The following is a 20666-nucleotide window of genomic DNA, read 5'->3' on the forward strand; positions in this document are numbered from 1 at the left end:
TTTAAGGTAGGCAGTAACATTATTATTGCTACCGTTAGCCTTACTATTAGGTTGAAAATTGTGTGTTTCTTATAGTTGATTAAGATTATGTATGTATATGATATTTTGTAAATAAGCATGTTGAATTTCACACTAAATAATAGTGCATGCAAAGAATATGAAATGTAGTGTTCAATTTTGATCGTACTTGTATTTTAGAACTTAGATTGATACATTTTTCCTATATATGACTTGTAAACCATACAAGTAACGTAAATTCTCAAGACAAGTTTACGCATTCAAAAAATTAGATAATAAAAAATTTAAAGGAAAGTATAAATACTTAAAGTATGTTTAGGGCTAGGAGTGGAGTTGGCTACAATGATCAACTTATTTGTTTGGAGTAATATTTAGTTTCAATTGGAGATTAGGAATTAAAATGACTCACATGCTTTTACTAGTCTTTTACTCCAAGGGTATTTGAAATTCAAGGTTGGAAAGTTCGTCGACCAACTTTCGAACACCAAATCATTGTCGGTCAACCGACTATCGCCACTAATCAACCTTGAAATTTTTAATAAAAACATTTTTAGAGTTTAGACCAATCTCCAGTGATCGTCACCAGCCAATCTCCAACTACCTCATCTAAAGAACTTCCAACAACCAGGACTATTATTCGATAGTAAACTATATTACTTTCTTTACATGTTTGTGTTAGTTTGAGTTTGATTTGAATCACAGTTATCTAATTTTGTATTCAAGCATTATATACTTAAATTTGGTTAACCACGTTTCAACATTTTTGTGTAGTTTTCTTATCTAGAGATTCTGACTCTCACTTAATCTAAAACATAATATTAGAACAAATATGAACATTATTTTATTATTTAATTGTTAAACTTATTAATAGTCTTAATATGGAAATTGTAGTTAAATTTATTCAACGAATCTAATAAATTATTTTTATTATTTACTTGTTAAACTTATTAATAGTCCTAATATGGAAATTGTAGTTAAATTTATTAAACGAATCTAATAAACAAAGTTCAGTTAAATCACATATCAATTTTTATAAAAGATGTATATTTTTATAAAAGATGTATAATCTAGTGGAGAGTACAATTCCAACTACAGATTTCATGTATCTAATATATGTATGCTAAAAAACAACGTTACTATGTATCTAATATATATTCTAAAAAATACAGATATAACGTAGACTATTAATTTGCACTTCCAACACAAACTATAACAACTAAGACTATTAAAACTATAACCTAAAGTCTGCCTCTCATACTTCTAACCATCACGTAACATCATATTTTTAACGAATTTAAAACATTTCCTCAAATCTTACGTGTTGTTTCGTTCTAGAGTTTTTCTTTTTCATGAAAATGGACAGAGATTTTTAAATTATTATATCACAGTTTTCAAATTTTTGCTTGGGAATAAAAGATTCCCAGGCATCCTTGTGAGTTTTTTATTCCATTCCAAAACCGTGAGTTTACTCTTTCTATTAATTCGGCTTAGTAGTAAGGTTTTTCTATATTTCATTACGATATAATCAAAAAGTTTTCATAAAAGAATTGACTTCTCTGCCAAAATCAAAAAACCATATGGATAGCAACAGAGACTAGCCATGATTAGAATTCATAAGACGCTAGGATATATATTTTTCCAAATGAGCACCTCTATATGTACAACCTTTCCCCTTTTTCCCTTCATGGCTTAAAGAGCATGGTGGAGTATGTTGATCTAAACCAGCTGAGCTCAAATTGGCCTACTTTTCATTCAATTGATTAAAAGAACTCTTCAAATAAAATACATGGCCAGCAATAGTATTTGACAAAATCAATCTTGTTAGTTAAACGAGAAACACACCTCACTATAAGCTCTTTACACTACCAAAAATGTTTAAGTTGTATAACAAGTAATAAGCTCACATTGCCATAAGCTTTGGACCATTATCAGGCATGCCCATACCAGCAGCAAGCTCGGCGTCCAGTTGCGTGTGAGGTGCAGGACCCAACATTTGTTTTACCCTGCAACATTGTCATTGTGGTACAGGAACATAGTTAACAATTGCAGTTCAAACATTCTTCTTTAGTACAATCTTACTAACTTCATACCTCACAATCAAATGAATCAAATATTATAGTGAACAGTTGCATTTCCTATATTTTTCTTCAAATACAGTCATACTAACTTTACACCTTACAACCAAGAAATCAAATACTATAGAGAAACTAAGGTCAATGGCTATAAATGGATATAATTAAAGAATCAAAAGAAGATTATCAGTTCAAATTCCACTGGAGTTCCAAATTTGGTTTCACCTTTGCCGTTATTTATAACAAATTAAGACTGAGACCAGGTGAAGGAACTCAAGAAATTTAAACTCAGTTAGCACTAAGACAAACTCCAGTACCAAGTTCAATATTCCAATTCCAAGTTCATAATTTCACACAACCACCCAATCAAAGCACCAACCGAATTAGGCAAACTAAAAATGTAAATATAAGAAACAAAAGCTGATAAGGTTAATAAAACTAAGCGTTCTCAACATTTAATAATTTCTCCAAGGAGAATACGAGATGGATTTCTTTTAAATATATGAACTTAAATGTGCAAAGGATGCCCAAAAAATAATGAGAGGTAAAAATTGACTAAGCTCACCTCTTCCTGTGACGCTTGGTCTTGAAATGCTCATCCCTCACAGACACATTCGCAAAGTATCGGCTGAAACCATACCATTAATTGATTTTAAATTGTAAACTTTAAAATCGTACATACTAGTTTCATCCAATGTAAGAATCATAATACTTCACAAACATCTCAGCCTCAGATAACACATCAAAAAAATATTCAGCCCTAAAGATGAGTAAACCATAGCATTAATTGATTGATTATAAACTCTAAACTTCAAATTTCATTAAAGATAACCAAATCATAATACTTGACGAAATATTCAGCCCTAACCATTAAAATTGATGAATTCTCTACAATGAGAGAAACGGTTTTCTATAGAAATTTAGAGTAAATAAATTTAACAAAAAGAGTAGCAAATGGAAGAACTTACTCGCAGTGCAGGCAGTAGTACTGCCCCATTCCAGGCAAATCTTCATCGACAGGAAGAGAAGGCCTCTCTACCTCAGGTTTCGCTAATTCATTGTAAACCATATCATCCCGTGATTCATCGATTCATCAAATTAAGGAAAATCCATAAACATAACGAAAACGAAAAACGAAATAGAACAATGAAGTGTAAGAAAAGGATATCTTTGACAAGAAATTTCGTTCGCCTAGCGGTCTTGTGTGAGTATCTCCGCTTCTTTACGCTTCTGTGAGGACACTTTCCTCCCATATTCTTCAATCTGGAGCTCAAGTATTGCTAAATCGGAGTAAAATTAGGGTTTTGTTTATTGGCGGTTGTTCCACCGGAGCCCTAGGGAAAGAGGAAGGGATGCGGGAGAATGTTGTGTGTGTGTGTATATATATATGTGCATGAAAAACGACGTCGTTTAACTTGAAAGTGTCAACGTGAGCTTCCGTCCCTCTCATTTGGATCTAATTTTTTTCAACAAATATTAATCTCTTTTTCTGCCTCTAAATTTTATTTAATTTAAAGCATAAATTAATAATGGTATCAATTTCAAATTTTTAAAAAATACCAATTTCTGCCTCTATATTCATTTCTTATCAATTCTCTCTATCTCTTTTTGTTGAAATATGAGTGTTTAGGAAAGAAATCTGTATTATTTCTTATATCAAATTTATTATGTTAAATAAATGCATTTTCATTGTATAGTGTATAGTACCAATTACCAAATACATTTAAAACAATTATTTAAATTAGAATTCAAGTAATAAATATGCTACCAAACACAAATATAAAAACATAAAATATATTTATGTTTTCAAATTCTAAATGTTTGAGAATCTTAACCAATTCCAACAAAGTACATGAGTTCTTTTCTTCATAATTCAAAGTTTACGGATTGGACTAAAATAGGGCCATTTGTTTCCTTTCATCTACTAAGGAGTCCCAAAAAGCATAAACAATTATATATACAAAAGAGTTCATTTTCAAAATTGAAAATCCAAATAACCTTTTTTTTAATCACTTTCCTTTTTATTTACCTTTGAATATTGCCAGGTGATATCCATTCTTTTCAAATTTAACCATATGATTGTTTCCTCTACAAATTAAAAAGAAAAAGAAATTTATTGATAATGAAAGATAAAAATTTATGAGCTTCTTACAAACCTCTCTCTAAAATTTAAAAATCTATTAATACAAAATTGGGAGTTTAAGAACAGATAATAAACCCTTTTAAAGTAAGAGGACCGATTGAACACAACTATCAAAATTCAAAAACTAAACTTGTAATTGAACATAGCATTGATGTATCCCCATCAGTAACCGTTTCAATACACAATAATCTAAGAATGGAAAATGTAAAATTGAAGTTTTGAAACTATTTCCCTAAATAAATAAATCTACAGAAGAAGAAGAAGAAAAGAATGAAGGTTGAATTAGTCGAGTTCATCAAGTTTGACATCACGTTGTTCGCCTGAGGAAAGATCTTTAACTCCGACCATTCCTCGTTCCCATTCTGAACTTCCAACTAGTATCAACCGGCGAGCGTTTATCCGCGTCGCTCGTTTGAACACCCTACAAATAATTAAGCAAAGCAGTGTGGATAAGAAAAGTGATAATTTTGACGGAGTCGATTGAGTTTTGTGAATGATACCATTTGAGAGGTTTGTTCTCCAAGACCAAATCAACAGTTTGGCCTTTCTCCCTGAGAATGGTAGCAACTTTCGAAGCCGCACCTTGAAGATCAGGATCCAAAGCACAAACTATGTTCTCTACTTCAGCATTCAGTTCCGGCAGCAACTTCTTTTCCTTGAGCAACTACAACCAAATCCCACGCCCAACAGCAAAACCAAATTTATCAAATCCTACCTATAGAGAAGTATGGACAAAAGGTGTATGTATTTGTTGAAGAATGTGATTAAAATAAATCCTTTTGTCCAAATCAGTTTACGCACACTAATCTCACAAGACAACCCGTCTAACACTACAATATTTGAGTGTCAAGAAAACTCATAAGATGTTAATCCTTTGGTAGGTCGTCATCATGGATTGAACTCATGACTGCTTAGCCTTGTATTTAGATTAATGTTTTCGATTTTACCACTAGGTCAACCCCTGATGGTTTCCGCGTAGAGGTTTAAATGATTTGGTTCTTTCCTCGGACGATTTAAATAACTTGAACCAACAAACAGATACAGTTGGCAGTGGGTGGAACCAACTCAGTTTCATTGCTTTCCTTGGTTTCAACCTAATTAGAAGTTAATTCTGAGTGTTCTTGTGGTGGGACATAGCAGTTTCGGCAAAAATGGTTGTTTGTCATTTCCCAAACAAAAGAATATAATATTATCAGCGAATTGGTACATTGGAGATGGGAGAGAGTCAATTTATCCTTACCCACTTCAAATCCCTTCAACACGTTTGAAAACCACTTTGCTTAAAACATCCACTACGACCAAGAAAAAGAAAGGAGAGGTTCCCCTAGCTTAAGACCTCTTGGAGCAAGAATCTTATTTTTAGGACTTCCATAATTAGGTAAAAAAAATTTAACCATCCAGGCACAACGCCTGACCTAAGTCCTCAAGAATTTTGCCCAAGAAATTTCAATCCATGTGATCATCAACCTGTTCAATGTTCTAAATTTCGAGAATGTATTGGTTTCACCCCTTGTTTGAAACTCAATGAGACAAAATTGGAAGTTTACTTCTGAATAAAATTAACCTCCCCAAGTAAAAGAGAATAAAATTTTCCTACTTTTCGAAAGCATGTTATGTGAGTTAATCATTAATGTATGCACGCAACTAAATCTACCAAAAAACCAATGACTCCTAAAAGATTTGATATCAAGAAGTTAGTGTGCTACATATAATACATAAGATAAACGGCCTACATGTTGAACCATAAGATTCATAACTATGGGCCACTTCAAGGTGGTCTGGTTATTAAATAAATAGTCAAACAGAGCTGATCATAAAGCATAACATTAATAATTGAAGTAAGAAAACTGCAGCACAGGAATAATGTGCCGTAGAATTTTATGATTGTGTAAAGATGCAAAGATCAGCTTAAAACTTACCTCTACAATAACAGCATCACCAAACCCGAAGCCACAAGCAGGAATATCATCGCCACCAAATGTAGAAAGCAAACGATCATACCTACCTCCACCGCATATGGCTCGCAGCTTACCCCCTCTGTCAAAGCCCTGAAACAGCGTCTTTATTATTAAAATTAACCAAAAGAGCAATTTTCATGACATTTAGCTTTTCTTCAATTTAACTGATACAAGGACAAAAGAGGGAAGACAGAGAGAGAGCTTTTTATCACTTTACCAATTATTTCCCTTAAACAATAAGCAAGAAATAAATGTAACTAAACTTTTAACTAAATGAAGAGAGTTTAAGAAGAAATATTCACCAAAGAAACAAGGAAAAGAAATAGAAGTGAACAATAATGGATGCTCTGGAAAAAAGAAATTTGATGAAAGATATAATTTTATTCTCTATTTATGTGCGAATGCAGCAATTCTGCTTGATAATATACTACAAAAATCATGAAAACATATACTGTTACAAATCCATTCCTTAGCCACATATCAGATTTTACTAGCAATTACATAAACATATTACAAAATATTTGATGTACAAATTTTCATATACTTTATAGCATTAGACTTCCAATTGGGGATTGTGGCTATTTAATGAGATGATTTACCTTTATTTATTCCGTTTACATGCTGGTATAAAATTAACTCAGGAAACAGTTACAGATATAATAGCTGTAGTTTTTTTCCCTTTATTTCTTTAATTTATTATAATGAGAATATGTAGCTCACTGTAGTTCAAAGTGTGGGACGTGGCATTATTTCAGTTAGACATATAACATATGTTAAACCTATGCCAATGAAGACAAGTCAAATAAACAAGACAAACAAGTTCATGGGAAAAGTGAACATCAATACTAACAACAAAACTAACCTCAAAAACAATACCAGTGTAATAGGCAAGCCCACGAACAATGGAAGCATCAAATTGGATCCAGTCAGAATAACCAAACTTTTCAGCAAGGGAAAAAAGCTGCTTCAGATCAGACAACGCTTCACCACCACCTCCAAGTACCTCTATGCAAGAATAACAATCACACTCCAATTTGAATCCCTTTCAACTAATTGGTCAAAGACTTAACCATTTGCAGAAAATAACCTTCTAACTTTGTCAAAGACTTTACTGAAAGAACTTGCAAGAGCTCCTCAATAGCATCCTCTGATACGCCCACAACCTTCAGTTCCTTCTTCATCTCATCCAATGGAATTTTCTCTATCTGTTAATAAGATTAAGAGCCAGAGGGAAACAGAGACAGAAGAAATAATTACATCCTGACGCACTGCAAAAGCAAATAAAAGTTAATGGAACTTGAGTAATCGATACCAACCTTGTCTATGATGATGCAAACCTTGCCAAACATATTTTGAGGTATTCCATAGCATTTAAGGACATCTTGCAAAACCTAACATCAAACTAAAAACATTAGGCATTTACAGCGACTGAAACTACAAAAATCTTTGTTCACTATTGAACATTCAATAACTACATTAGTACATTTATTGGAATGATCACACAAGATGCACGGAGAAAATACCTTTCGACTGGAAACCTTAAATCCAACATCTGATGCTGTAATTCCAACTTTCTTGAAAAACGTAACAATTGAAGATAGCAGCTCTGCTTCAGCCTATAAAAAGATTAGATCAAAAATAAATGAACGAAGATAATGAGCACACATATATATTTGTATGCAAAGAAAAAGGTACCCTACCCTGTTCAAAAAAGTTTTAACATTCAATTCAAGCCAGGTACCAAAGAGTAAACTTTATAACAACCAGTACCAGACCATGTCAAGATGACTAGATGGCTAGATGACTTCAAACAAGTTATATATTTGTTTTGTTAAACTAAATTGCATCCTCTGAACCCACAAACACTTGAGAAGAGTGATAGTCTGACTAACAAAAATATCCACAGAAAAAATGACTAAAAATCCCATTTGACAAGTACTTGCTATCATCTGCATTGGTGCTCGAAAAAAAAAAAACTAACTCATCAAACACGATATTTTTATGAGAAACTGTTTTCTATGAGAAACCTTCATAAGCTATATTCATTTCACTAAAATCTAGAGCCCAAAGCTGCTGCCTAAGAAGGCAGAAACTTCTTTCAGCTATAAAATACACACACATATATTTTTAAAAAATTAAAAGAAAACTAATGCCATATACTAAAATTCTCATACCGTAACCCCAGGTACACCAAGGATATCCATATTCCATTGGTAATGCTCACGACGCCGACCTCTAGTCATTCTCTCATACCGCCAGCATTGCCCTATGGCAAACCATTTTATTGGAAGGGACAAAGATTTTCTGGACAGAAAGAAAGATGGAGATCAAAATCTGGCATCTGTACCTGGATGCAAAGATAATTTAAACAAATAAATAGACAAATATTAAATTTACACACACGTGATTATAATTTTTTTCCCTTCTAAAATAGACAAAAAAAAAGTGGTAGAATATAGCAAACACGTTCCAAGATAAATGGAAACATGTTGCTTTTAAAGAAAAATACCCTTTCTGGATCACCAATCTCGCCAAGGAAGGGGTAAGCTCAGGCCTCAAAGCAACTCGACGATTCCCCCGATCTTCAAAACAATAGAGCTACAAAAAGAAAGAGCACAAATTAAAGACAATTTGAAAAACATGTATAAAGTGTAATGCCAAAAATGTCCCTTATGAAGAGGCAAAATATGAATAGGGTGGAGGTAGGAAGAAGATGAATGTGCACAGGATACAAGCCCAAATAGTTTGCAACATGTATAAAACAAACTCCAAAATGCTGTATAATCTAGATTTCATGTAATTGTCAGCTTTAAGTCAAAGATGGACAGTGTAAGATAACATGTTAGTAATGTTTGTTAATAACTCAATTCCAAAAAATTTCGTTGCTGGAAAACACTGTTAGTATAACTCATACTATTTTAGAGAATGGGTTCCATTTCAAAACCAAATGGCAATGAGAGCAGTCCATCTATCATATAAAGAGTATGAGTCCCCTTGTTTTTCCAATGTGGAATTCTCAAGGCATACTACCGGCTACCCTATCAAACTCGCACCAAACATAAATAACTTCAATAGTTTAGTTTAATGCTGCACTGACTTGCTTCACAAATCGTTAAACAGAAATGGGAAAGAATATTATTTCTTTCATTTAGTTGTTTTGATCTAATAATGTAAGAATCAGATATTGGGATTTCATTTGGTTCTTTATAAATTAAGTGCCCTCTTCTTTGTATAGTTTGCGTAAGGAATATTCTTTTTGAATTCAAGCAGGAAATTACAGCCGATTACTCATACTCAATAAGTTCAAGAATAAATTACAGGCGCCGTTCTACTCATTCTCTTTTTCTTTTATTTTTTCTGAAGCATGAAGATTTTGGGCTAAATTCAATAAATTAGTTTAAGAAATTAGTATAGGGATTGAAACCTGGTCTCTTATTTCTTCACCAGCTTTCCTTATAAACAGCGCCTCCGACTCGAGAACCGGATAATCAACCTCCTCAAATCCATACACTCGCGAAACCTAATCAACGACAAAAACTAAAAACGAATGAAAAAAAGAAGCAAAAATCACTAACCAAACTACAATGCGAAACAACAGTATATGCAACCTCTCTGAAATTATTGAACAGCCAGTTACGGAGTCGCATATCTTCAGGTGGAAAATCCCTGGTTCCCTTGGGAGGGTTAACATCGATTCTCTGCAATTCTTCAGTGGTCGGCGCCGGAGAAAGCGCCCCCGATCTGCCGCCAGTGGTTCCGCCGTCGCTAACAGACTGAGCGGAAGAGACGGCGGTGAGAGAAGAGTGAAAGTTGCGGTTGAGGAAGAATGAGGGTTTAGGAAAGGGGAATCTGAGAATGATACTGAAAGCGAGTGATGAGGAAGAGAAAATGAAGGGTTTCAAACGAAGATTGAGGCTAGGTTGGAAGATAAGGAGTGAAGAAGGCTTCGCAGCCATGGTGGTCGACGATGGAACGAAGCAGCAAAGTGGCGCCTAGTTGTGTTATACTTACAAAAATGAATTTACAGCCCTTTTCCTTTTTCTTAAGATTTAATAAATTCAACGTGTAATTTGAAATTTTGTTACATGATTAATTCAATTAAGACGTTGTCACGTCAGAACATTCGAACCTTTTGTCTTTTAAAAATTATAGTTTATGTAAATTAAGTTTATTTTGTAATTGTCTTACAACAAGAATCAAATTCAATTCAATTAGAAATTAATATCTGCTTAATTTAAATTTGTTTAGTGATTTTTTTTAGAGAAATATGAAAATGTTCTAATATTGATAAGAAAAAAATATATATATTATTTGTGTTTTTTTAGAAAAGTTGTTTATTGGAGTTTAAGAAAAACAATAAAAAATAAAATAAACTATTTACCATGCACTAAAAAAACTAAAAACAGAATGAATAACATTTGGTCATTTTTTACCATTTTTCTTTCTATTTTAATACCACCAAAAATTGTGAATGTTTGTCTATTGTTTGAAGTTTTTTTTTTTGGAGAAACATCAGTTTAAATAAAAATAAATCATCAAAATTGAATTTATCGGTAAAAAGACGCCCGATAGTCTTTAAAATTACAGTTTTTTTCAATATTTGGAAGGGAAAAATTCCTTTACAAATTTTGAAGGAAATTGTGAGGCGTAATAAATCATTGAGTTCCTTAAAAAATAGAAAAACTCCTACTATTTAGATCTATTTATTTAATCTTAAAATACATGGTTATTATTGTTTGCTTTTACTAAAAAAAAAATATCAAATAACCAATATTGGTTTTAGGTGGTGATTTATGGTCGTCCCTTTCTAAACACTAGCGGATTTATTTGAGGCTTAGATTAAGTCAAATGACTAAAACTACTATGATAAACAGTGATATTTTCACCAACATGTTTATAAACATATTTATAAAATAGCATATCCAGACATTGTTTAGGCTATGATGTTCAGAACAAAATATATGTCATCAAAGTCCAATCACTGAAACTAAAACAATATTGTTTAACTCATCAAAAGAAAAGAAAAACAAGAGTGAGAGAGATGATTGGATAAAATTTCATATACTATCGCAGTATAATTATCATTAACGAATGGCCACACCGACATCCTTTTGAAACTGTGGTGAGGTTCACCACCGTAAAAGAAGTATCTACGAGGCCAAAATTACACTATGAACAAAAAAAGTACCATACCCCAATAGTATAAGAATTTTTTTTTGAGACATAGTGAAAGAGGTGATATCTAAATGATCAAGATCTGGTTCTTTGAATTGGTCGATAGAGACCGATTTCCCGACTATTGAGTGGCTGCAATGGCCTTGCATTGAACTCTGCATACTGCAAAAAAATACAGCCCAAAATGTTTCAAGCAACAAATTCATCAAAACTTTGTAATAAAAGCAAGAAGTGAGCTTCTTACATCATGAACAGCCTCTCTGAGAAGTCTCACTTGCTCCCTTGACACTGTCCTAATCTGTTGCATTACCATTTAAAAATTCCAATAAGATTCAATGCTAGTTGAACTACAATCGAGTTGAAAAGATTTTAACAAACTCGACAAGATGAGAACTAACTTCAACGTATTCAATTTGAGGTATCAAACTCATTTTCATTATTTGTTAGCACAACTAGGACAATTCTACTCTAACCATCGCAGCAAACAATCGTTTATTAGTTTGATATGAATATGTTTGACTAGTGCATCTTGACATAGTTAATAAGGACTATTGTAAGATTTTTTTTATAAATATGAAATTAGTTTTATTTTTATTAAAGAAAGATAAAATATCTCTTTATGTTTAGGATCATTTATCAATATCTTTTAATAAGGAGTTAAAAGATCTTCCTTAAATATCTCATTTAAAGAAGAAGATATTTATCATATTTAGGGATATTTTATTGTAAATTATTCTTTTTGGCTCTTTAAAGAGCACAAGTTCCATTAATGTAAAATTATTCTTCACAGTTGTGATTCAAAAGTTCATATTTTTTTGTAAAGAATTTGTACGAAAGTAAACTGATTACCTTCTACATTATGACAGATTATTGAAGATAGTCAAGGGATTTGACAGGGTATCAATTGATAAGAAATAAGAATGAAGGCTGCTGAGATAATTGTCTTACGGTCAATGAATTCAGATCTTCGAGGAGATTCAAGTTTACCGTCAGGAGAGCCTGAGTTTATACGGTTAAGTTATGATGATAAATTATTAATGTAGGTCGTATTTGCCAAACTGGGTTATCGAAGCAGTGTTGTTTTTGTTATGTTAGCTATTCCTGAATTTAATAACGTTAGTCATAGTTGAAGGATATTATTTATCATTTCACATATTTTTCAACTATCCAATTTACTTTTGGTGTCCATAGTATCAAATTGCTTAGAGTAGATAAATTCTTAGTTACCTTCTTGTTCATGGTCCATATTACACCTTCAGTACAAGGAGGAACAGTGAGGGAACCAAGGTATCTGTAGTACTTTTTTCCACCAAACTTGATATCTGCGGGATTCATCACTCCCACCTTCTTTTCATGCTTCCGATCAACCATGCCAAGAATTTCCCTACTCAACTAAACGTCAAGAAAAGTTGAGTTTGTACTTTTGATAAATAAGAGAAATGAGCTTTTTATGCAATGAATGTTTGTTATTAAAATTAATAAACTCCTTTGAACCAAATGTTCAAATCTAATACCACGATATTTGAATTGGGATTGTTTGAGTACTTCATTTAAAACTAAACCGTTTGAAGAAATAAAATAATAGTTGTCATAGTCATTGAATTTATAGACAAATTATCACAAATGTCATTCAACATTATATTATACTTAATGAGACATAACATCTTTGCTTCAAGAAAATAATGTTGGTGAGCTAAAAAGAACAGAAAAGAATCATACATTAAAATCAATTTTCAAGAGACACGTGGATAATTAACTACTCTAATCGTGACGATGGATCCTTCTGCTTAATAATTTGTGTTAGTTCGAATTGTAACAAAAATTAATTTTTGGAAAATCTAGAACTAAACCACAAAAAACAGGAGTTGAAATCACTACAACCTGTACAAGTTTATAATTGAACTATTTGAATTGGATTGGATTACTAAACCACAGAAAACATGAGTTGAAATCACTAAAACCTATACAAGCTTATAATCAAACCATTTGAATTGGATTGGATTAAGAATATGGTATTATGTATAGAGGTGATTTACCTGTGTGATAAAAGGGTCTGGTTGGCCAATTGTATAGAGTTGACCAACAACAGCAATCTTGTTCTTCACGGTGGGATCAGAACTTTGGTGAACCATGTGGAGTTCCAAGTCATACCTGATGGGTTGACGATGTTAATCATCAACAATTTAGAATCATATGATGGGTTTGTTTTGTAATATCCTTTTTACTAATTTCAGGGTCAAAATAAGATGGTTTTGTTTTGTAACATCTTTTTTATTCAAAAGAAATACCTTCTTCCATTGACGGAATGCTCTGAAGGCGAGTGCCAATGGGATTGTTGAAGATCATAAACGTCCCCGTTTATCTCAATTGATCCTGGCTTACCATACCAATATACCTGCATCCACATTCCACAGCCACATTAAGCAAAAGCAGAGGGTTAGGCAAATTAAACAATATAAACATAGATAAACAAAGAAAGGATCTGTCAATTTTCTTACAGAAATATCATGGCCCCTATTTTTGACGGTTGCATTGCAAGGATAATAGCTTCTCTTTAGCTCTCCCAACTGAGGAACAATCTTCACTCTCTGGCTTGATAAATCTATGGGAGATTGCAAATCCCCATTATTACAAGCTTCCCACTCTTTCTTTATCTCCCCCCAATGTCCTGGCCCTTTCTGACTCCCTTCTGCATAATCAAATTCTCTCTCGTCCTCTGCAACCCAACGATTATGAAATACAGATGTCAACATTTAAGCCCAACTCTAGCTTCCATCTCAAGATTTTACAACTAATTTTACAAATCTTAACAATTCAGATGAAAACAATACGTCGATTAAATAGAAACCTAAACATACGATCTAAACACAAGAACAGAAATCAAAACAATGTTGCTGCAGTGAAGAGTTGACTAAAACGGTGTAAATAATCAATCCAAACAAACTACATCTTCCATCTCAAAAAACCTAACGCCGATTCTTACACAGTGAAATGAAATACATACACCAAAAGATTCAGAAGACAACCGCCCTCATCGATTAAGAAATGGACAGAGTCAGCAATTACAAAATCCAGCAATGTAGACAGATATAGGGGTAGCGGTGAATAGCTTACCAACTTCTTGAGCTGAGATTGAAGATGAATGAATGAAATACAACAAAATGAAGAAGAAAACGATGGGTGTACTACAAAATTGCATGGTTTAACAAAATCGATGAGATGATTAGGAAGATGAAGGAGTGTGGAATCGTTGTATTAGATTATGAGAATTAAATAAAGATGGGAAGAGAGAACGGTGGGGAAATTTCTAGGGAGGTTCAGAATGAAAGCTTAAAGTTGGTAATAAAAAGGAAAAGGAGAAAAGAAAAAGGAAGAAAGAAGAAAGCGGGAAGCGCTGATTCTGTTGGGACTTTGGTAGTCATTTTCATATGCTTTTTTGACTCCTTTTGCTTTTTTATCCTTTTTATTTTTTCCTATTAAATAAATTTGGTTAACCTCTACCCAATATTATTTCTAACACTTATCCATAATAAAAAACTTTATTTCAACTCCAAAATTCATCTTTTAAGAAAACTTTTTAAATGGTTATCTTTTTAAAATATATACAAAATATAAATATCTATGTTAAAGTTTAATATATTTTATTTCATGAGTTTAATTACTTTTGATGAACATATTATTTGTAGAATTTAAAGATAGTCTTTGTAGTTATATCTCATGTTAAAATGATATTGGTTTACCAATTATTTATTCGAGGGAGGAAGTAATAGAATTGATTAAGATTTTTCTTAAATTTAATTACTAATTATTTGTTTCACTTCCTTTTTAACACATATATTTTGTTATTTTATTAATGTTGTTTTTGTTTAAAAGCTTTTGTTTGTGTACAATTTTGACCCACTTCAATTTTTTTCAACTCGAAAAAAGAACTGTGACATGAACTAATTCCTCAAGTTTGAATATGAAATATAATAATTAGAAGAACATAAAGAACGAAGAGAAGGAGATGTAAGCGTGCAACCTTCACGTTTACTTGTAATTTTCTTTTTCTAAGAATAATTTATAAAATAATTGAGGTGGGTCAAATTTTCTCTTATGTATTAAAAATAATAATAATTTAGAAAGAAAATTGACAACTTTATTATTAAACACTAAAATGAAAACTGACCATTTAATTGAATGTTAACGTAAATTTAAAAAAAAATTATCAAAAGTAAAATATTTATCTTTCTTTAAACTTTTTATTTTAGTAATTTTGTTGTATAAAGAGTAAATAGTTGATTGATTGTTTTAATTAGATTTAACGAATAATAATTAACAAAACATTTAGAATTTAAAATGAAGAAGTTGGTGTCAAATTTATTAAATGATTAAAATAAAAGCATAGCACACATTGATGCATTTGGTAACAAAATTAATGATGATGGCTCTAAATCAAGATTAAAATATTCATCCAATTAGAAATGATAGCGAATCATATATTTGGTATAATTCTTCCTTTTTAAAGCTGGTATAGTGACATCAAATATCTTAATTTTCAACCTAATTAAAATTTAATGCAACTAAAGTCGTCTGTGTATCTCAGATTTTCACATTCTAATAAACAATACTTCTCTAAAATTTTATATTTTATTTATTTTTCTAGAACTATTCGAAACTTATCAGTAATGTAACATTTTAAAGTTTGTATGCATAATTGAAACCTATAATTTACTAATATACTTTTTTTTATGGCTTTTTAGTTTCTGTTTCAATTTTTTTACTTCATATTATTCAAATTTACTTTGTTTAAATTGTGTATTAAGTTCATATTTTTATTGTTTTCTAAACAAAGTTTATGTATATTTTACTATAATGTGTCCTTTGTATTTAGTCCAAAAGTAAATTATTCTTTGAAACATTTGTGTTTGTGAGAATATATATATCAAGCTTCGTAGGAGTAAAAATTCAACCATTCTAATCAAGAATCAAAATATCTTGGTGACGATTAAAGTTTTGTAATCTCAATTTTATAAAGAAAACTTCAACAAGTTAAAATATTTATTAATTATATTATATATATTGCTTTTTTATAAGAAATTTAAAAATTATATATATAAAAAATATTTACAGTATAATAAATAATTTGTTGATGTCGAGTACAAAAAAACGTAAACTATCAATAAAATTTATGAAAATAGATTATTTCAACGTGTGTGAAATTATCATTAAATATATTAAATAAAATATTTCATTTTAGATAAATTACATCGTAGGATAAAAACATTTAGAAAAAAACAACTCATTGTACTTGAGTTTTCGTAACATGAGTTTTTTTTACATGTGAATATAGCAAATGTAACAAGTAATTAGTGATATCAGACGGTTATTAGACGACTATCATAGAGCTATCATTAGGGGTGTTCACGGTTCGATTTTCAAGCTAAAACCGCACCGAACTGCAAAATGCAAACAAAAAAAAAACTCATACGAAACCAAACCAAACTGCATATGCGGTTTAGTTTTGGTTCTGTTTAACTTCTAGATAATCTTAGGCCACCAAAGCATCGAGTTCGATAACATTTGTTTTTTTGTTTTAAATTTTGGACAATATCAGGCCACCAAAGCACCGAATTCTATAAATTTTCCCAATCTATTTTAGATTTTAGTGGATCTCGAGTTAACATATTCAACCGAGTTTTAGAAACAAAACATTTATAAATATATATATATTTTTTTAAATGAAGCGGTTCGATTCAATTTTATAATCAATTTAAAACATTAATCCAAACTGACCGCATAAGAAGCAATTTCAACGTAACACAAACTGAACTGAACCGCATACAATCAGTTTCAATTAGGTTTCAACTCGGTTTTCAAATATTTTATAAACACCCTAATTATCACGGGCTATCAAAAAATTGCCAGTTTTAAATTTTTATACTCTATTATCATATCGCTATTTTTGCAATTTAGAAAATTTATTTTATTTCGCATGCTAAATAAAATATTTAAAATGATTGGCGTGACAAATTAAAAATCTAATTTTGTTTATTGTTAGGAATGTATTATATTACAAAGTGGGGGTGCACTTGCTCCTCTCAAGTTTCTAGAATCTTAAATTAATACATAGAATAGAAAAGAGTTTTACATGGAAGTTAGGTTATCCAACGCGTCAACATTTGCAAGCTAAGACAAGACAAGACGATGGCGTTTTGAGCCTTTGAATACATTTTTTTAACAATTATTGATTATTTGGCTTCTTCTGATTAATAATTTGGGAATAAAACTTTTCTCATTTATAATTTTATATATTCAATCCAACAATATTGGACTTCTCTTTTTCCCAAAAGTATTAATATTGGACTTAGCTTCTAGAATATATTAGATCCTCTTTCTTTCTTCTTTCCTATTTTATAATTTTTAAATATAAGTTGTAGGAAAAAAGAGCCAGAAAGCATGCAGTATAGTATTAAAATACCAATCAATCTCATAAATAACTTGTAACGTGACCAATGTTATGCAAAAGACAACTAACATATGCTAGTTTAATTAATAATATTTCTATAGCATTTTTACATTTATAGGTCGATTTTTAAATTTATTTAGACTCTAAAATTAAAAAATATGTAAGTGGAGTTTGATATGTAATTGGTCTCGTTTCTCGTTTGTTTATTTGTTTATTTGTTATGTTTGAATTGAATGGTTTTATAGTTTATAGTTTATAGTTTGTATTTATAATTTGTGTAAATTATAGTGGATTAATTTCGATGATTAAGAACTTATTTCTTAGCTATATTAACGTGGTTTTGATGAATTTAAAATAACTTTCAAACATTCAACGTTTAATTGGTGAATCGCTAATTAAATAAGAGAAAATTTGAGTTTAGTCTGTTTGGAAGGGTCTAAATTTGAAGAGGGTTGAGAGTTTGAATTTTTTAATATTCGTAAGATACGATGATTGATTGAAAAAAAAGCAAAAGATAGAGGGTGAGAAAAAAATATAGTACAATAATTAAATGAACAAATCGAACAATTTCATTTTTTTTTAAGATGTCATGTTTTCAATCATACACCGCGTTGTTCTATTTCCAATCACATATTATTAAACAACATGTCAATTTAAAAAACTATTTAAAAGAAAATTATGTTTTAAAATATGATGAACTAAATAAGCATTAGATCCAAATCGAGAAAGAAAAATATATTTTATCCTAACTTTTTATTGATTATTTACTTCCCATGTTATACTTTGACCAAATGTTACTTAATATAGGGGTCAATTGGATTTATGATTAGGGGGAAAAAAGTGAATTTAAAACAATTTAAATAAAAAGGTAGAATTTTTGTTCTTATTTGAGTGCGTCTTTGGAAGATACGAACTATGCCTCTTTTCTTTCCTTCTCCTTTTAAATGTTTTCGTAACATTATTTTTATTCTGTATTTTAAATCAAATTCATTTCCATCAAACTTTAAAATAAAAATTGGTTTTAATGGTTTTTTATGTGTTTTTTTTTTCTATTTTCAGGTTGAATAAGAGCAATTTTTTTTTCAGTCTGTTTGTTAAAATTTTAATTGTTTTCTGATTTTTACTCTTTTTTTTTTTTATTGTTTCGAATGTTAGGTATGAAAAATATTTTTAAATTATAGATTAATAAAACTTCAAAAAATATATGGTTAAAATGTTTCATGTTACATGTATTGTTATGAATTTATTGATTTTACGTTAGTTTTTTGATCGGTTAATTTAGGAAAATTTTAGAATCTACTTAGCACGTTATTCAACAATTAACCACTTAAATTATGTCACGTCATCACTGCAACAAATAATCATGATTTGATTGAGTTTGAATAATTAGGTTTTCTCAAACCCGACCCAATTCAGGCCCTATATATAGAAAAGTGAGCCAAACAAGGATAATGAGCCTAAGCCCAAGTTCAACCTGCAAATGGATCCAAAGAAAAATAGAGCCCAAGCCCACTTAAAGTCCATGAAATTTCTTTATAAATGAGACATTTGCCATTAATTTAAGGAGATGTTGGATTAAAAGAATAATTGAAGCTCTAAATAATTGAAAATTCACCCTTCTACACCATTCTACAAGCTCTCAAGACACTCTTACAAGCGACGTGCAAGTCCATAACAACCTCGAGATTGACATCTTTTGAAATACTGAAGAGTTTGAAGATTAAACTTACTGAATATTTTGAATATTAAACTTTCATTGGATTATAGAATATCGAAGTACAACATCCCGAAGACCGGAGACTAAAAAGTTATAAAGTGTTTATCTTGTATTCGAGAGAAAACGTGAAATGAGTAAATACTATAAAATTGTGATGTACAAAATTCAATTCCACAAATTACATTTATTCGAAATCTCGAGCAAATACACACTAACTTTTAAATAACTAACCAATCATAATTGATTGCAAAGTCTTCATAAATCTAACCAACTGTCAAAATATTTACGACATGTATAACAAAAACAATTTTTTTAAATTCAGTTTGTCATTCCTTATCATCCTTCTTCTTCATGGGATTCACAAGTGTAAAAGACACGAACTAAAAATAGCAAGATATAAACTATCCTTTTTCAAATATATTGATAAAATGGTTGAGATTTGGCTACCAAACTATGTGTACAAAGAATCTTGAATAAATCGTTAACAAACTATGTGTACAAAGAATATTGAATAAATCGTCCCAAATGTAGACTATCATATTTTCATTTTCAAAATTGGTGTATTTTTTAAAATACACCTAATTTGTTTGGTGATTTAGTAGTTAAAATAGCTAATTAATTATAACTAATTCAAACATTGTGCAAGCAAAGCGAAGAAAATACACTTTGTTTAAAACTCTTAACCCCTCAAAATGAGGGAGAGTCTATGTTATTTATAAAGCTTTCTGATGGGCTTTTGTGGATTTGGACTTGATTGATCCACATAGCCTTTTGACCCAACTAACTGGACTTTAACCTTTATTTTGTGTTTGGGCCTAAAGAAGCCTATTTTTAGGTCTAATAAACCTCAGCACAAATCTTGCTATTTTTAACTTATGTTGGATTTAATTATTTGTAATAGCAACAATGTGTATTGTGTATATCTAAGATTTAAACCATGATTCCACATAATAAATGTCAATTTCATTGTTGATAGTTGATTTTTATTTTCTAAAACAGTAACAATCAACAATGACATCCTTTCTATAAATTTCATCATTGACAACTCACCTTTTTATCATCAATCCAAATGATATGAAATATTGTTACCTTGGAGTATAGTAAATAAATAAACTTCTAACTTCTAACTTGATAT

General features: G+C 30.7%; 3 protein-coding genes across 3 annotated transcripts; all 3 read right to left on the reverse strand.

Moving 5' to 3' along the window:
- Positions 1-1729: 1729 nt before the first annotated feature.
- Positions 1730-3465, reverse strand: LOC101222807 (zinc finger protein 593). The gene is made up of 4 exons (XM_004143228.3): positions 3259-3465; positions 3059-3167; positions 2656-2718; positions 1730-2021 (listed from the first exon to the last, which is right to left on the reverse strand). Exons 1-4 carry the CDS (start codon positions 3341-3343, stop codon positions 1919-1921), a joined length of 360 nt encoding a protein of 119 aa, XP_004143276.1. The 5' UTR covers positions 3344-3465; the 3' UTR covers positions 1730-1918.
- An 865-nt stretch (positions 3466-4330) lies between these two features.
- LOC101223046 (histidine--tRNA ligase, chloroplastic/mitochondrial) lies at positions 4331-10227 on the reverse strand. The gene is made up of 11 exons (XM_004143229.3): positions 9800-10227; positions 9616-9711; positions 8701-8789; positions 8366-8495; positions 7715-7807; positions 7508-7582; positions 7279-7396; positions 7054-7196; positions 6153-6281; positions 4734-4897; positions 4331-4654 (listed from the first exon to the last, which is right to left on the reverse strand). The coding sequence occupies exons 1-11, from the start codon at positions 10145-10147 to the stop codon at positions 4516-4518; spliced, it is 1524 nt and encodes a 507-aa protein (XP_004143277.1). The 5' UTR covers positions 10148-10227; the 3' UTR covers positions 4331-4515.
- A 981-nt stretch (positions 10228-11208) lies between these two features.
- Positions 11209-14732, reverse strand: LOC101202774 (alpha carbonic anhydrase 7). Its single transcript, XM_004143230.3, has 7 exons — positions 14481-14732; positions 13865-14082; positions 13655-13761; positions 13403-13517; positions 12594-12758; positions 11611-11664; positions 11209-11528 (listed from the first exon to the last, which is right to left on the reverse strand). The coding sequence occupies exons 1-7, from the start codon at positions 14563-14565 to the stop codon at positions 11442-11444; spliced, it is 831 nt and encodes a 276-aa protein (XP_004143278.1). The 5' UTR covers positions 14566-14732; the 3' UTR covers positions 11209-11441.
- Positions 14733-20666: the final 5934 nt, after the last annotated feature.

This window comes from Cucumis sativus, chromosome 6 (assembly GCF_000004075.3).
Source record: "Cucumis sativus cultivar 9930 chromosome 6, Cucumber_9930_V3, whole genome shotgun sequence".
Classification (NCBI taxonomy): Eukaryota; Viridiplantae; Streptophyta; class Magnoliopsida; order Cucurbitales; family Cucurbitaceae; genus Cucumis; species Cucumis sativus.

What these genes read in the sequence shown, in the direction of transcription:
- LOC101222807 (XM_004143228.3), bottom strand. Translation starts at nt 3,343, where the DNA reads ATGGGAGGAAAGTGTCCTCACAGAAGCGTAAAGAAGCGGAGATACTCA. An exon ending in AACGAAATTTCTTGTCAAAG is followed by an intron (nt 3,168 to 3,258) that starts ATATCCTTTTCT and finishes TCGATGAATCAC; the next exon opens with GGGATGATATGGTTTACAAT. An exon ending in ACCAAGCGTCACAGGAAGAG is followed by an intron (nt 2,022 to 2,655) that starts GTGAGCTTAGTC and finishes ACAATGTTGCAG; the next exon opens with GGTAAAACAAATGTTGGGTC.
- LOC101223046 (XM_004143229.3), bottom strand. Translation starts at nt 10,147, where the DNA reads ATGGCTGCGAAGCCTTCTTCACTCCTTATCTTCCAACCTAGCCTCAAT. An exon ending in TTGGTGTACCTGGGGTTACG is followed by an intron (nt 7,808 to 8,365) that starts GTATGAGAATTT and finishes ATCTTTTTATAG; the next exon opens with GCTGAAGCAGAGCTGCTATC. An exon ending in TTAAGGTTTCCAGTCGAAAG is followed by an intron (nt 7,583 to 7,714) that starts GTATTTTCTCCG and finishes GTTTGATGTTAG; the next exon opens with GTTTTGCAAGATGTCCTTAA.
- LOC101202774 (XM_004143230.3), bottom strand. Translation starts at nt 14,565, where the DNA reads ATGCAATTTTGTAGTACACCCATCGTTTTCTTCTTCATTTTGTTGTAT. An exon ending in CATTCCGTCAATGGAAGAAG is followed by an intron (nt 13,518 to 13,654) that starts GTATTTCTTTTG and finishes TCAACCCATCAG; the next exon opens with GTATGACTTGGAACTCCACA. An exon ending in CAGACCCTTTTATCACACAG is followed by an intron (nt 12,759 to 13,402) that starts GTAAATCACCTC and finishes CTTGACGTTTAG; the next exon opens with TTGAGTAGGGAAATTCTTGG.